The sequence below is a fragment of the Halichoeres trimaculatus genome, unplaced genomic scaffold (assembly GCF_033239565.1).
Source record: "Halichoeres trimaculatus isolate MK-OKI-2021-1 unplaced genomic scaffold, fHalTri1.1 fHalTri1_scaffold_7, whole genome shotgun sequence".
Lineage (NCBI taxonomy): Eukaryota > Metazoa > Chordata > Actinopteri > Labriformes > Labridae > Halichoeres > Halichoeres trimaculatus.
The window spans coordinates 16,214,202-16,229,156 of NW_027437185.1; the positions used below are offsets into that span (position 1 = coordinate 16,214,202).

A 14,955-nucleotide genomic window follows, 5' to 3' on the forward strand; every position below is an offset into this window, starting at 1 on the left:
CGGCAAAGGTTAAAGTGCTGCAGGCCAGCGTGTGTCGAGTTGACAACAAAAGGAGGAGGACAGAGGCAGGAAGAGCGGGGCACATGTGCAGAAGGAAAACGGGAATTAGAGACGGACTAAATGGGCACTGACGGCATTTCAGCAATAACACATCCAGAACATTTGTGCCATTATCACCCTGATTAATACAGATCTGACATATGAATATTTTCACACTGCCAGTGTTTTTGCAACTGAGTATTCCCACTGCTTTACAGGGACTGTACGCTCAAGTCTTTGAAACACACATTTGTCAAGTTTTAATTGGTGTCAGTAAATCTGTGATATGACAATGGCAAAATTAAATTGTTAATGGGCTAACAGCCACTTCTGAAAAACTGAAAAAAATGGTCGGAGATGTATTCTTTTTGTTTCTCACTCTCATCTCCATTCATCTCTTTTCATCCGTTTGTCCTTGTGTTCTCCTTTTGCCTTGAAAAATCCATCTCTGTGGACAAAGAAGCCTCACATACCCAAGTCCTGAAGAGAAATGCCAGAATCTATTTCATGGGCGATTATCTCAGTACAATCTGATACCTTAAGTAGCAGGATTATGGGCAGCAGAGCTCTATGGCCGCCTGTTGTAATGCCAGAGATCTCTTGACATGTAATCAATCGTGAATGACTAGCTGAGGATAAACACAAGATGCTGCATTTTGTTCCTGACATCGCACCGTACCTCTGCAGAAAACATGCTTGGGGCATGAGAAGTCTGCGGGGAACACACACTCTCCATCCCTCCGTCTTTCTCTCTCCCTGTCCATTTCCTTGGGGAAGCACAGAGGTGCTTAAAGGTAAGCAGCCCGGCTAAACCTTCCACCTTCTGCAATGAGCTCAAAAAAGGGAGAAGAGATGATGGTTGAACCTCTCATTAAAGTTCCCAAATCCAATTGTCTTGCTGAGTCAAAGGCCAGACGAGGCTGTGATATTTGGCCTTCTAGAGCTGCAGTCTACAGAGAGATGTGTGCTCTGACTAAAGACAAAACAACACCCGTCAGCAAGGAGACAGGCCGGCCGGGTTCTGCTGATTGGATAAACACAGCCTTGGATTGGCAAGTCGCTGTTTACTTTCTAAGGGCAAACCAAAGGCACCCAGCTAACCTCGGATGCAAAGATCTGGTATCTCTGCGCTTCCTTTTCCGCTGTGCACACCATTCTTCCTTCCAGACAATAAAGCCAGTCGATCAGACATCTCTCTTTCTTTCTTCCTCACTCCCTCCCTCCATTCTATCTGTAATCTCTGCTGGCTTATCCTAGCATCTCGGTGGGAAGTTTTATCTGACCCACCAGGTGTCACAGCGAAACGATCTCGATGCTCACTACAACTCTGACCGGCAACTGCTCCCAGCTTCTCCGGGCCCCTCGCTCATTGATTTTCATGATGCCATCCAATAATTGAAAGGACATCCATCACACTTTAATTGACGCAGCTAATCAGGTTTTATAATTGGATGGGCTTTACTTTAGTCCCCCTCTAGTGTGCCCTCTCTATCCCTCCTTTTCAAAACACACACACTCACACTACCCATTTAGCTCTCTTCCTCTCCGCGGCCGTCACACCATCACTCATTTCCACTTGACGTAATTGCTGGCGAGGAACTTTTGATTCTCTTTGTATGTGACCTCTCTTGGTGATTGACAGCTGCCTGTGGATCATCTGTGGATGTGATGAGCTGTTTTCAGAGCTGACCCTGGGCCAAACTCTGTTTGTCTCTTTCTTTGAGGCGTCAGCTCAGCTCCTCAGACTCACTGCAGGGCTGACTGTTCAGGGATCAGTCTCTGACTCCAGATTGCCCAGTATGGACTTATAATTCACCTCCTCTGAGGCGGTGTACCTGACTTCTGTTGAAGTTTGGACTTCTGCTGCATTGGCAGTCGGCACATTGTCTGCACCTGATATTCCTCAACTCTTTCTACCTGCTCCATCGTCCCTCCTGCATTGATAAATAAAAGCTCTGCAGCATCCTCCGCCTCCACCCCTGGGCATTTATCAAGAGACCGGAGAATATATTTCATCCCATGGCCAATCCTAGTCACTCGCCTGAAGATGAATAACATTGGAGTTCTTAAGGTCAGGGAAATATGGCTACTAAAACTCTCAAAGCGAACGTGACCATTACTATCTCCACAATACAGTCGTCCCATCCTTTAGCAGGTCCTGGTGAAATATGGCCCAAAATAAATGTCCAACCATTTCTCACACAAGCTGGTGACCCCACTGTGACAAACTAACAGATGAAGGAAACATCAGCTGCTCTGCCGCCAAATACCCTCTGAATTACAAACTGACTTAATACTAATTAATAGCTTGATGGTCTTTGCACAATCGTTTGTAACAGCCCCAAAACGGGATGCTGATGCAAATTAGGTTCATTACCTTCATTACACACATTAAGCCAAATAATTGTTTTTATGTTGTCCTAATTTCTTCCGCCGGAAAAAACGAGAAGTACTGTTTTTCACACCTTCATATTTGTGCCCTCTAACACCTGTCTGCCATTTTCACTCTGGCACTCGGCCAAACTGTTCTTTATTTCCCCGCACAGATTTTGTGTAGCTTTATCTTTTGGTTTCACTTATTTTCTCTGTGAAAACGATCCTGCTGGGGTCAGAGCTGTTTGTTTCAGAGCTATAACACGAAGCACGCTGACACACATTGGTTCTCACGCATGCAGTACCTAAAACAATAACCTCCTCCAATGCAGGATGATTCTGGCTTAATGAGAGAGATTAGAGATGCTTGTGAGGTCCTCACACAGAGGACGTCTTTTGTGGCAGAGTAACTACAGCTCGCTCTGCGGTTGTATTGTTCGATTACACTGGAGTAGAGAAGGGTGCCTTTTGTTTCAGGGGGAAGTTTTCCATCTCAGCTAATAGCCTGCAGACATGGTTGAAGTATGCGAGTTGCTGACAAGCCAAAACCATCTTGCTATTTTGCTTATTATAATACTTCACACAGCCGTTGTCTATGGAAACACATCTGCTGGGAACAGATTGGGACAGGCATTTCTTCTGAGGCCAGCGCTTCGCTCTGCACTGTCAGTGTAAATACTCTCTTTGCTTCTGTGTGTGTGTGTGTGTGTGTGTGTGTGTGTGTGTTCATGTGTATGTGCGTATGTGAGGAACAATGACTGCCATCTTTGTGTATATATCTTGTCTCTCTGGGGAGGAGCTGCTGACCTTTGATGATGGGCCGACAGAGCTCCCTGGTTCACTGCACCAGCCAAAGTAGCTAGCATGCAGGCGCACACTCACACTCACACTCACACACACACAAACACACACACACACACACACACACACACACACGCACACACACACACACACACACACACACACACACACACACACACACACACACACACACACACACACACACACACAATATGCAGCATTAACATACAGTATTTCCCTAAGCCCTGATCTCCATGCATCGGTCTTTCTGATCACGTCAATCAGTGCGTGATACATAATTCAGTTTATTAATTCACTGGCCCATGTCAACTGAATCCCCACTGAAACTGAGTGTTTACCATGCAGATCAGCCACACGGCGCACTATTTATAACAGTTTTCTTTCTGAGACGCCACCCTGAGACTCATCATTTCTGGATGAGAAGCTGCAATCTCTTTCTGCCTTTGATATCTGTAGGGAGCGACAGAGCTCTCCTATCATGTCCATCTGGTCAGCAGTGGACCCTGCAGTGCCACTCTTCCACGCTGCTGGCTCGGCCTGCACCAGCTTTGAGGCCTCTAATCCTGACAGGACACACAAGAGCTATTAATGACACACAGGGTAGGGACACATTACAGGCTGATTGAATGAAAAATGTAACTGAGTTACCATCAGAATGCAACCAGAGCATTTTCTGCACATACTGTCATGTTTAACTTTCCAGCAGCAGGTCGTGCTCCAAAACGGAGAGAGATGCTTTGATTCTCAGCTCTGTGGAAAGCTGAGGGCATCACAGCACTGACACAGGTGAAGAGACTCTATATTATCTAACCAGCAGCAGTCACACCAGTGTTACCCAGAGACCATCTTTTAAAAAGGTTACGCAGGAGGGGCCGAGTCACAGCTGACAATTCCACTGTCAGTACAAGTGTCAAATGACATGGAGAACATTTTTCCTCTCTGTAGAGCATTTCTCAGATGAACTCAATCTACCACACAGAGCAACAAAACACTGACGATAAAGAGGAAAGCTTGTCTATCCCATCCTCTCTGCCTGTTCTTAGTTAAGGGGCAACTCGATGCTAGTCCTGTTCTTCTGTTCTACATGCAATAGGCCTTATGCACAAGCAAGCATGGCTGATATCTGGTTAAAAATGTATTGGCATGTAAACTTCTGGTTGCTGTAGCGCCGTGCTACTGAATGATTATATTAAATGTTTGTTGTTGAATCATCTGAAACGGAGCATTATCGTCATTGCTGTACATTAACAATTATGTTCATGTTTTAATTGTGGCCTGAGTTTTTATGCACTTCAGGAGAATACATATCATCGTACATAGTTTTCCTTTTCAAGACGGGATGACAGCTCATTAAGCCACCTCCAAACCACTGTTGTGCGGTGTAGGAGAGCTTTAATATGTTGAATGGACTGAAAACGGATCTCTTGAAAGGAAGTTATGTACATTTGTTTGAGTGTTCATTGATGGAAGTTGACATTCTGCTGGAAAAAGTTATTATCGATATATGCTAACCACTAGCATATTAATGGAATTCCCAATGTACGTTAGCATCAAGCTAGCACCAAGTGCTTTATATCGTTTTTGGCAGATTAAGAGCAACATAACATGTTGAATGGATTAAAAATGACTCTCTTGTGCAAGACTATTACACTTGTTTGTGTATTCATTGATGAAATTTGCTTTTTTGCTGGAAAAAACAAGTTTTATGGATGTGTACAAACCGCTAGCATATTTCTTGTAAGAGAGTTATGTATCAGTTCTCTCTCAGGGGGATCTCTTGTAGTCCTAATCTTACCCATAGACTGAAAAAAATGGATGTTGGCTTGCTCGGCTCAAAGTGAGGTCTCCACAAAAACTGCTCCCCCTGGTGGCTGGCTGCAGTATAGGTTAAAAACTCCAGCTTTCCAGCCATTCCAGATGGGCTGTGGTCAAACTTAAAAAAAATTAATACTCCTCGTAGAAATGTTTCTCACGTCCGATTGTTGTAGTGATTTGAAGATAACATTTAGCTGTCTTGTATTCAAGTCCTCTTTGTTCTGAAAAGTTTCGTTTTCATTAGTTATACGAGGTTAAAAACGAGGCTTTACGTAACGATTAACAATGATTGACAGCTGCCGTTCTCGTGTATTTTTTTCAGGGATTGTAAAATATGTTGGCATGTAGAGTCAAGAAGTGATTAGACTCTAGAAAGAAAAAAATGATTATTATTTTTGTAACCCAGCTCCACTCAAATTCTCCCAGAATCCCTCATCGTCTCTACTGCGCAGACTCTGGCTGCACAACTGCTACAATAGCTGCGCCTGTGATGGGGGAATTTTTGCTTCAAAACCGTACAATGATAAATGGTGGAGTCACGCTGTCCACTATACAGTCTATGATTTTACCTTGTGCTTTTATAAAAGTACAAACACATGAAGTAAGGGGTATATACACATGATTAAACTTACTTTCTCTGTATATCATTAACAGAAACTTTGGGCAATTTCAGCAAACACCTTATTTGTTTAATGTCTGCCATCATAACACCGTCTACTGTCACTCTCTACTGCTTCTTTTGGTAAGTGGTTAGTATACTCTATGTAACTGATGAAGACTACCATCATGAACCTCCATGCTTTTTGTTTATGACTTCCCATATTGGCCTTGAGAGCACATTTCACTATTTAATTAGTGGAAGAATTTCTCCGGCTGCAAGTTGTTTATTTCTGAACTTTTTAAATTCCTTAACTCACCTCTTGAGTTAGAACCAACAAATCTAAAACTAAATGGCATAAAGTATTGAAGAAAAAGGGTTAAAGTACTTGGTGTGCTACAGTGTATTTGATATTTTCCAGCAAGGACTGTATTTGCAGATGTGGGTGGTATCACACTCACTCTGTGGGCACTGCTCGCTCGTACAGTTGAGACTCTGCAGGTCGAGCCCCTGGCACTCTTTGCCCCCGGTGCCAGGCGAGGGCTGCGTACACTCCCTGCTCCTCCACATCGAGCAGTCGGCGCCGCATGCTGACCATTTGCTCCACTCGCTCCAGCCTCCATCCACTGCAAACACATACACATAGGGATAGAAAACATGGATGAGCACGAACACACACGCACAGCAGCAGAAAAAAAAAACTCAAACTGATTCACTCCTTACATTTATTTTTTAGTTCAGAGGGGAAAGTATTGATCCAGAAACACGCTGAACAGATTCAATAAAACAAGCTATAACTCTACTTTACCAAACTCTACATGGTGAAGCTCAGATGTAACACAGAGTAAAAGCAGCGGTGTGTTTGCGTGCCAGGTGAGAACAACTGATGGAGTACTCTGTTTCCATCCTGTGCAAATCCAGTTGCTCTAAAATGGAAACCTGGTAGTGATAGCATAATAAAGACATGCAAATCCACTTGTACACACTCAAATCCAGCAGATGCAGAGGGAAACCGAAGCGTGTAAAACTGCTGAGGAGAGCCATATTGTCTCTATTCTGCTCTCTTTGTTTATTTTTTAACATGGAAATCAGATGCAACATAGATAAACCTCAGAGGTACGAGGGTGCTGTGGCCTGGTAGTCCCAGCTGTCAACAAACCAAATCTGTGCAGGGATACAAATCTGACCACATGAGAGGCTGTCCCTCTGGCCGCCTGTCAAACGTACATGCAAATCTGAACATCTCTTTTGGAAATTTCTTAAAAACATAAATCTCTGTGAGAGGAAAGACATCTTGACTACTGTGGTTTCATATCTTTGTCAAACATGCCGTAACTATAGCAACATGAGCATTACCTGCAGAGTATTTGAATGCAAGACAGCATCCAGGTGGTATTACTTTGAACAAAGCTGGGTGTATATTACACCTGCAGCTTATTTCTGTCTCCAACAACTTCAAACACACCATCAGCCGCACAAGCAAAATGAAACCAATGGAAAATGGGGGAGTAATGGTTCTGAGGCTCGCTGTAAGAAATATCAGTAGCTTTGCTTCACGCAGAGAGGGGGGACGTTTTTGCAAAGGTGGGGTGGTCTTGAAGGGGATGGGAAGGATTGTAGGGGGAGGCAGCAGTTGAGGGGTGGTAGCTGAGAGTGATATTGACAGTGACACAGCGCTGGCCTGAGGAAGGTTACCATGGGGCTAATGGGAAAAAAGGAGCAGTAATGAGCTCTCATGGGGGAAAAACGCCACTGACTCGCACTTTCTCTTCCCCAAACGTTAGGGTGAAGGGGACCAGACAAGAAGCACCAGAGCTGCACACACACACACACACACACACACACACACACACACACACACACACACACACACACACACACACACACACACACACACACACACACACACACACACACACACACACAGGATAGGCACACCTTTATAACAGCAGTAACCTCCTCCTGACTGACCCGAGGGCAAGGAAACCTTAGTGCTCATTAATCCCAGCAATAAATAGAGCAGGGGGCATGACCCAAAGAGAGCAGGTTTGACCCTTTGCTGGTCGGAGGCTTTGGTCAATAAAACATAAGTGAGATGTTACTCAGGATGGGATACCTATCACTGTGTTACAGCCCCAGGTAAAGGTGTCATTTGGTATTAGAGTAGCTTCCCATCTCAAACAAAGAGGACTAAAAAGGCACTGGGAGCAAATAAGGCCAGGAAGAGGGCAGCATGTTTGTATGCCTCCTTAAATGAATGAAAAAGAATGCGGGAGAGTTTTTGCGTGTGTGTGTGTGTGTGTGGGTGTGTGAGGGCTGGGATGCTGACACAGCTTTGGCCTCTTTGCAGTCAGATCCATTTGGCAGAGGGAGCAGAACCAATCAGATAATTGTCCTTGTTTGGCATTGAGTGGACCCATCCGTGGGCCAGTGGGCTGATTACCCGGGCTGGGAACGAGAATGATTGAATAGCAAATTACATCCTAATGAATATATTATGTCGCCCCTCAGTTTATCCACACCACTGTGAAATAAAGAGATGAGATCAACATCTGCCCTGATGAGGTGATGAAATTCTACTTCTCTCTTCTACCACAAAGCAAGACTAATGGCCGTGCAAATAACATTTCCAAACGGGCGAGTTTGGAGGGGAAATGGGGTGCTGTTTAAGAGAATGCAAGCCCTGTGACCCTGATCGAAAAAAAGAAACATGAAGATGCATAAACAGTAATTGATGAGCTGTCTTAAGTCTGAACACACATTGCAAATATACCAGCTAGTTTGGGCTTTTCACCAAAGCAGACAGAAAAGAAATGTTTGGACAGCATCAGAGGAAGGGGAAGAATAAGAAGCAGTTACAATAAATGCAGGCAAGCAAGAAAATTGATGCTCTCCCTGATTTTCTCTTTCATAAATTCAAGGCTGAAATCAGAACCAAACTTCATCCTTTTACCTTTTCAGAATCCACATAAGAAAATAGATACCCAAAGCCGTATTTTTCCCCCCATCAAATCCCCAGAAAGAGATTTTAAGCATTACTGCAAAAGGCACCAAAGCTGATTTTCAATCATGCAGCACCACAGGTTTTAGGTCAGACAGGTCTCTGAGGAGGGACAGTAATACAATAGCCCAGTGGCAAGCCCCCCATTTGGACATGTGGTCAAGGGGAGAGGCAAAAAGGACCCCACCATTCTTTACAGGTCAGTGGGAGGGCCTGTTTGAGGCTTTGCTGTTCAAAATGACAATGGCTGCTGACGGACACAGACGCAGATCATCGGACACCCATGGTTTCTGTGTCCTTGAGGGTAACACGAGGAGGTAGACGAGTACCACTGAGAGCAGCAGGCTGCCCCTCTGCTCCCACTGTCCTGTCAGCACACATGCATGCACAGTAACCAGTGTTCAAAGGCGGGTGAAAAAAAAGGCAAAGAACACCACAGAGCCATGGAGGGGGCTGATAGCTTAGACACAGAGGGAGGTAATGGGACAGAGATTACCAGCCGACCCTGTTATTCTGATTTTCTGACACATTTCGTTCACCTTAAAAACAGGTTTTTCCTTGGGGTTGTGTTATAGTTTGAAATTTATAACCAAGCCTCCTCTCTGCTGATAACTAAAGCTCGAGAACAATCCAAAGAGAGACGGGCTGACATATGAAGCAGAAGAAGATGAGCCAACACAAATGGCACAGAATGATTAAAAACACAATGATGCAAAGCTGTCACCAGATGGCCACCATCTTTTTGCAGTGAACTAATGTGTCTATCTGTCATATTTATTAGCCAGAGCTTTTATTTCTCCTTTGGATAAAATATGAAGGCTCTGGAACAATCTGATAAAATCCTGAGACATATGAATGTTCACTTCCAAAGCAGAATTAGACATTCGCCTGCAGTGCAGACAGTAGACATATGGGTGCTGACTTGCATGTGTACAAGATGTACATGCACAAACACACGCTCTCGTGTACGCGTGCACAAATACACCAGCCCCAAGTCTGTTTAATTTCCATCTAGTAGAATTCTCACGACTCCTCTGGCAAGCCTGAGGGATCAGTACAATATTTAAATTATTCACACCAGTTAGAGATCTCTTCAGGATGTTTACTCTTCTCTGGCACATCGGCAACAGTGCCATTTATTTGTGCGGGACAGGTGACACCTTGTTTGCTCGAGAAACTGAGGACCAGCTATTTGCTGTTGGCTCAAGTTGTGTGTCTTTGTCGGAAATGTTGCCACGATCTGACATTTTGCCGTGACTGTTGGCTCTGACCACAAGTCTGCAGAGAGGCAATGGAAGTCAATGAAAGGGTGAAGGGTGGACTGCAGATTTATGTGGGATCCTTCAGCGGGATATGACGAGATGGAGACAAAAGGAGAGGACCAGGCAGAGGGAGGAAGGAGGAATGGAGATAAGCTCTTGCATAGTTTGGCTACAGGCTGTCTCAAGTGTTGATCTGCTGTGCTCTGAGCCTCAGGCTTTAGCCTCAGCCTCCTCCTCCTCCTCCTCCTCCACAGCTCCCTGTGTCTCTCACAGCATGTAGCCCATCTGATCTGCCACACAGGCCTCCGCCAACTCTCATTAAACACTTTGGAGACTTAGACAAAAATACAGATGAGCCTCTCTAGCTTCGCACTTTCCAGGAGAGAGGTGGGAGCTCACATTTAGATACAAGACTCATCGTGAGTAGACGGGGTTTGGTGGGTGAGCAGCCTGTAGTAGATGATGTCAGTCTGTGGAAGCCCGTATGAAGTCAGCGCCTGAAAATATGCCTCGGTGGCTGTAGCTCAGCTCTGCTCTGAGAGAATCACGCTACTTTTTAAATGTAGAGCAGCACATGGCCGACAGCATTGCAAAAGAAATTTATATAGCAAGGCAGAAGAAATAACAGCCTTTGTATGTTGTTGGTTCCAAATTTACATTGATTTGTTCCCTGAAAATATCCATTCAGTTGACAGAATATTTTCCTCCCCAAAGGAGTTCAGCAAATCTGCGAGGCCATCGATGTGTTTTCCGGAAAACAGAACTGATTGCAACTGCAAATTACAAAGAATAATCAGCTGAAAAACAAAATGCACTTTTTGCCAACCCATTTCAAAGATCTAGTGCTGGAAGTTAAATGCACAAGAGAGCTGATAATCAACAAGAATCCCAGTTTGGATAATTAATGAACTCTTGATACAAGACCAGCATTAAATCATGCAAGTTTAAAAATGCAGCTTGGAAAAAAAACAAAGGCGCTGTGGAGGAATGATTGGCTCTCAAGGCTGACTTTAAAAAATAGAGAACACTACTTCTGAATCCAAATGTCAGATGCATCTAAATAAATAAGAGGATTTCTATCTACAGCCTTTCAAGCCGCCTTCTAATTCATTCTCCTCAAGTTTCTTTGTTCTGAAATGAGCTGAAATCACTGTCTGAGCAGCTAGTGGATGGGACATGTGAAGGCCATAAGCATGGTGATAATTTAAGTTATCAGGTAGGATGCTTTCTGATAGGCTGGTCTACTCTGCCCCCTCATGCTGAACATGACTTTAATATGAGAGCATCTCTTATTCTATTCAGACTGATGAGTCCTGCTCGTGTTTATCATGCATTCGATGAACCACGGTGAGGACAGACTCAGATGTGTTAGGGCGTCGTCTTTGCTGGGCTGTGTCTGTGCCAGGTGACAAATGATGGGAGCAGCCACTTCATCTTTGGGGATTTCAGAGGCACATCTGTGAGTACACAACAGAGCCAGGGTGCCACTTGTGATTGGAAACAACAGCCCATCATCCCCTGGCTCTGGCGTGGTGAACTTCGGCCTTGAGGGGAGCCCTCTCCGGGGTCCGACAGCTGGGGCTGTCTGTGCCACTGATGCTCTGTCTGAGACAGGTAACGAGTGAAAGGAGGAGGCAGATACTCCTCTGTGTCGCCAAACAACCAGACTGATGGAGGTGAGAGTGGGGTCACGTCGCTGTAGCTTCTCTCATCAAGAGATAAAAAATAAAGACTTCTTTCTCTGCAAAGTCTCGCTAACTGTGTTCACAGGGCACAATGCATTTTCTGCCACAGCAACCAACAGTTGAAACTACACATTTTCGTCTTGTGGATTGGTCTTACAATAGCAGCTCAAACTGGCATTAATCTTCTCGGGCTCACCGAGGTCAGTATCCTGCTTTGCTACGGGGGAATGTCAGGCATCCCTGGACACTCCTCTAATTCCATTACTCGTTGCAACAGCGCTAATAATTCACAATCCGTCTAGATAGTGTCCTGATGGGGCTCCATGTATTTCTGTTTCCTTTGTCTCCCTCCTCCTGTTGTATTCCAGTGGGCCATGTTACTTACACTCAAGCTTGACATCCAGTGATGTCTTTACATGGGGAGTGTGTAATGCTACACCCTGATTCACTGAGGAAGATAACCTCTGTTTTAGACGTGGAGAAGCTGCCACTGCCAGAGGTGTTGGATTTCCCTCTCTACTATTTACCGAGCGTGGGAGATTTCTCTTGCGGTCAGCACAGCTGCAGAGTCCCTGCTATGCGTCCACAGACTGATCTGCTGGCAGCCGAACAGGCAGACACACTCAGGCTTTCACTTCTTCTTTCTCAGTTTCTCTCCCGCTTTGTTCCTGCCTTCCTTACACTGTATCTGATTCCTGCTCTCTGTCCCTCACCAGCTCCCCATTGTCGGGGGGGCTAATGTGGGACTGCAAATGAAGCAGCTTGACTTCCATCTCGAGCTACCGGAGATCGATATGTGTTGCTCAGTATCAGGCAGGACACTCTCTGCCTCGGTGACACTCTCAGAAGAGAGGACAGGAAGGGAAATGAAACATCCTCACTCCCTCTCAGGTAAACATGGCACACAGGCTGCCTTCCTTTGGTGTTTTTATGGCATGTATTTACTACAAAGCTGAAACTGCTCACAATGACAAACTCACAAGCTGGTCTGATACAAAGTCTTGACTGAAAACATGTCTCTTTGTACAGACAGGTCTCTGGAACAAAGCAGGGTGAGATAAAGAGATATGTGAACAAAGAGGTATAATAATACATCACTTTCAGGACCAGGCCTCACAGTGTATGCTAATAGACTCCGACATTGCTGTGTAAGCGCTCTAATTGCAGGAAACAACAGAAGCACTGACATCTAAGAAAGGACCTGGGTGCTGGTACAAAAGGCAGCCAAAATAAAGGTGAATTGATGACTTCTAGATGCAAAAAAATGCAAAAAGGAAGCCACGGGAAGCCAAGCGCCACAGGACAAACAGGGTTGCCTGGGAGTTACCTGGACAGGTGGCCACGCAGGCACTTTTCTGGACGTTCTGCCCCTCACACGACGTGCCTCCATTCAGTGGCGTGGGGTTGGTGCAGCTCCGACTCCTCTTCTGCCAGCCACGCCCACACACAGCACTGCAGGATGACCAGGTGGTCCACGTGGACCAGCCGCCGTTGACTGTCAGACCAGCACCGGGGGAGAGGGAATGGAGGTGGGAGGAAGGGGGGGAGGAGGTGGGAGTAGGGGAAGGATGAGTGGATGAAGGGACAGAGCAGCCAGGATTACCCGACATGCACTAAGGACAAGAGGCGTGTTGCGCTAGAGTAATCGTGACTGCCGTTACACTCTCTGGTTCAGCACTGCAAGGTGAACTAATGGAGGAGTGAGAGCAGAGGAGCGCTGCTTCCTGTGTCCGAGTTGGAATTACAGCCAACTGCAGTGAAAACAAAATGGCTTCAACAGGGAGCAGAAAAAAACATGACAGCCTGCCATTTCTGACCTTATCACCGAGAAAGACACAGCTGCTGCTAAAAAAGTAGTGGACATTTAAAACATGACTTTATACTTCACTGAGATTATGCAAGATAACAAACAAACTCAATATATAGATAGGAAATGATAAATAAAGAAGTGCCCTTTGAAGGAGAATGGTCATTGTCATATATATCAGTTAAAAAACAAAACAAAACAGCTACTGCTTGAAAATGCTTCAAAGCAACTAAAAAATACCAATGCTGTTCCAGTCATTTGGATCATGTACTTCACACATCTACCACTGGTCTTGTATTTAACCCCATGTGTATGGGGCGCAGATTGTAAAGTTGCAGACACTACAAATAAAAACATTTCTCCTCATTTAGCTCTAAAACGTCACTTTTTCTGCAGATTTAGAGAAATATTTGTGAAATATGTTTGTCAGATATTTTATCTAAATGTTGAACGTTATTTATAAATACTATAAATGGATGTCCTGATTCTAAATATTTAGCTACGTTTCTAAACATTTAGTTTTCATTCTAAATATTTAGCTAAGACAAAATATTTATCAAATGTTTTTAAATCTTAAGCAAAAATTTCTAAATCTTAAGGTTTGATTTCTAAATATCTTGCAAATATACAAATTCACACTCAGACCCGTTCGGTAGTACCAAAATAAAAGCTCAAGGGACTTAATATTCGGGGCCCCATACAAGTGTTCCTTGAATTGTACTGAGCAGGTTTGTGTAATTATTATAAGTATTATTATCATTTATTTTTGTGAAATAGAAACTTCAGTCATTTTTGAAAAGCTGAAAACTGAATCATATCATTGCAGCTGCAAGTTGAACCATTGCCAGTGTTCTAAGCCCTTTATTGGCATATAATTGTTTCTAAATCTGTCGATCATGGCAGGCGATAACACTAAATCATGCAGGTTTAACTCTAATCAGCTCATTCCTGTATTTCCTGTATTTGTCTTAGCCTACAAGATGCTGAGATTCCCAATTTATTGACTTTAACTACGCCATCGTTCTTTCTCTCTACATACTCCTGCCCTAATTTCCCTCTAACTCTCTCCTGTGCTTGTCGTGGCTGAATCATTTCCTTGCCCTCTCCATGCGATTGATTGCCCGCCGCGGCGAGGTAAATTGCCAGGCAACTCGGCCCCTGATTACCTCTCAGCACAGAGTGCAGTCACACCAGCCAGGCCTTGTCGGAATGCATCTCTGCCCCCCTGTTGAACCCCTTTGAAAAGTAGCGATTATTATCACTTTCTACAACTAGCTGGATCTGCTCACAGAGGGAACTTTAATGTCAATTTCCCTTGCCTATATTTAACTTTAGAGAAGAGTGAAGGCTCCATTTTGGCCAAAACCACTTGCGTTTTGTTTTAATTTCACTTAATACAACCACAGTAATTCATTTGTCTTCTTGTCAGGCATTTTGAGTGATGAGAAGAAAAAGAAGTGCACATGCAAGCTCCCCAGCAATTTGTTCACAATTCGTCAGGTCTGAGACTGAAAACTATTGTTTGACAATACAAGAAAGGCAAACAATGAGAG

At 44.4% G+C, this 14,955-nt stretch overlaps 1 protein-coding gene across 4 annotated transcripts in view; it reads right to left on the minus strand.

Annotated features, from left to right (window-relative positions):
- unc5a (unc-5 netrin receptor A) overlaps positions 1–14,955 on the minus strand; it is a 149,543-nt gene that overhangs the window by 24,981 nt on the left and 109,607 nt on the right. For 2 of the 4 annotated variants that reach the window (XM_074673754.1, XM_074673753.1), the window contains exons 6-7: positions 12,923–13,090; positions 6,109–6,273 (exon numbers count right to left, since the gene is read on the minus strand). In XM_074673754.1, coding sequence (XP_074529855.1) covers positions 6,109–6,273; positions 12,923–13,090 — 333 coding nt within the window. The remainder of the gene's footprint in view (positions 1–6,108; positions 6,274–12,922; positions 13,091–14,955) is intronic. The other 2 variants (XM_074673756.1, XM_074673755.1) reach the window with 1 other exon arrangement.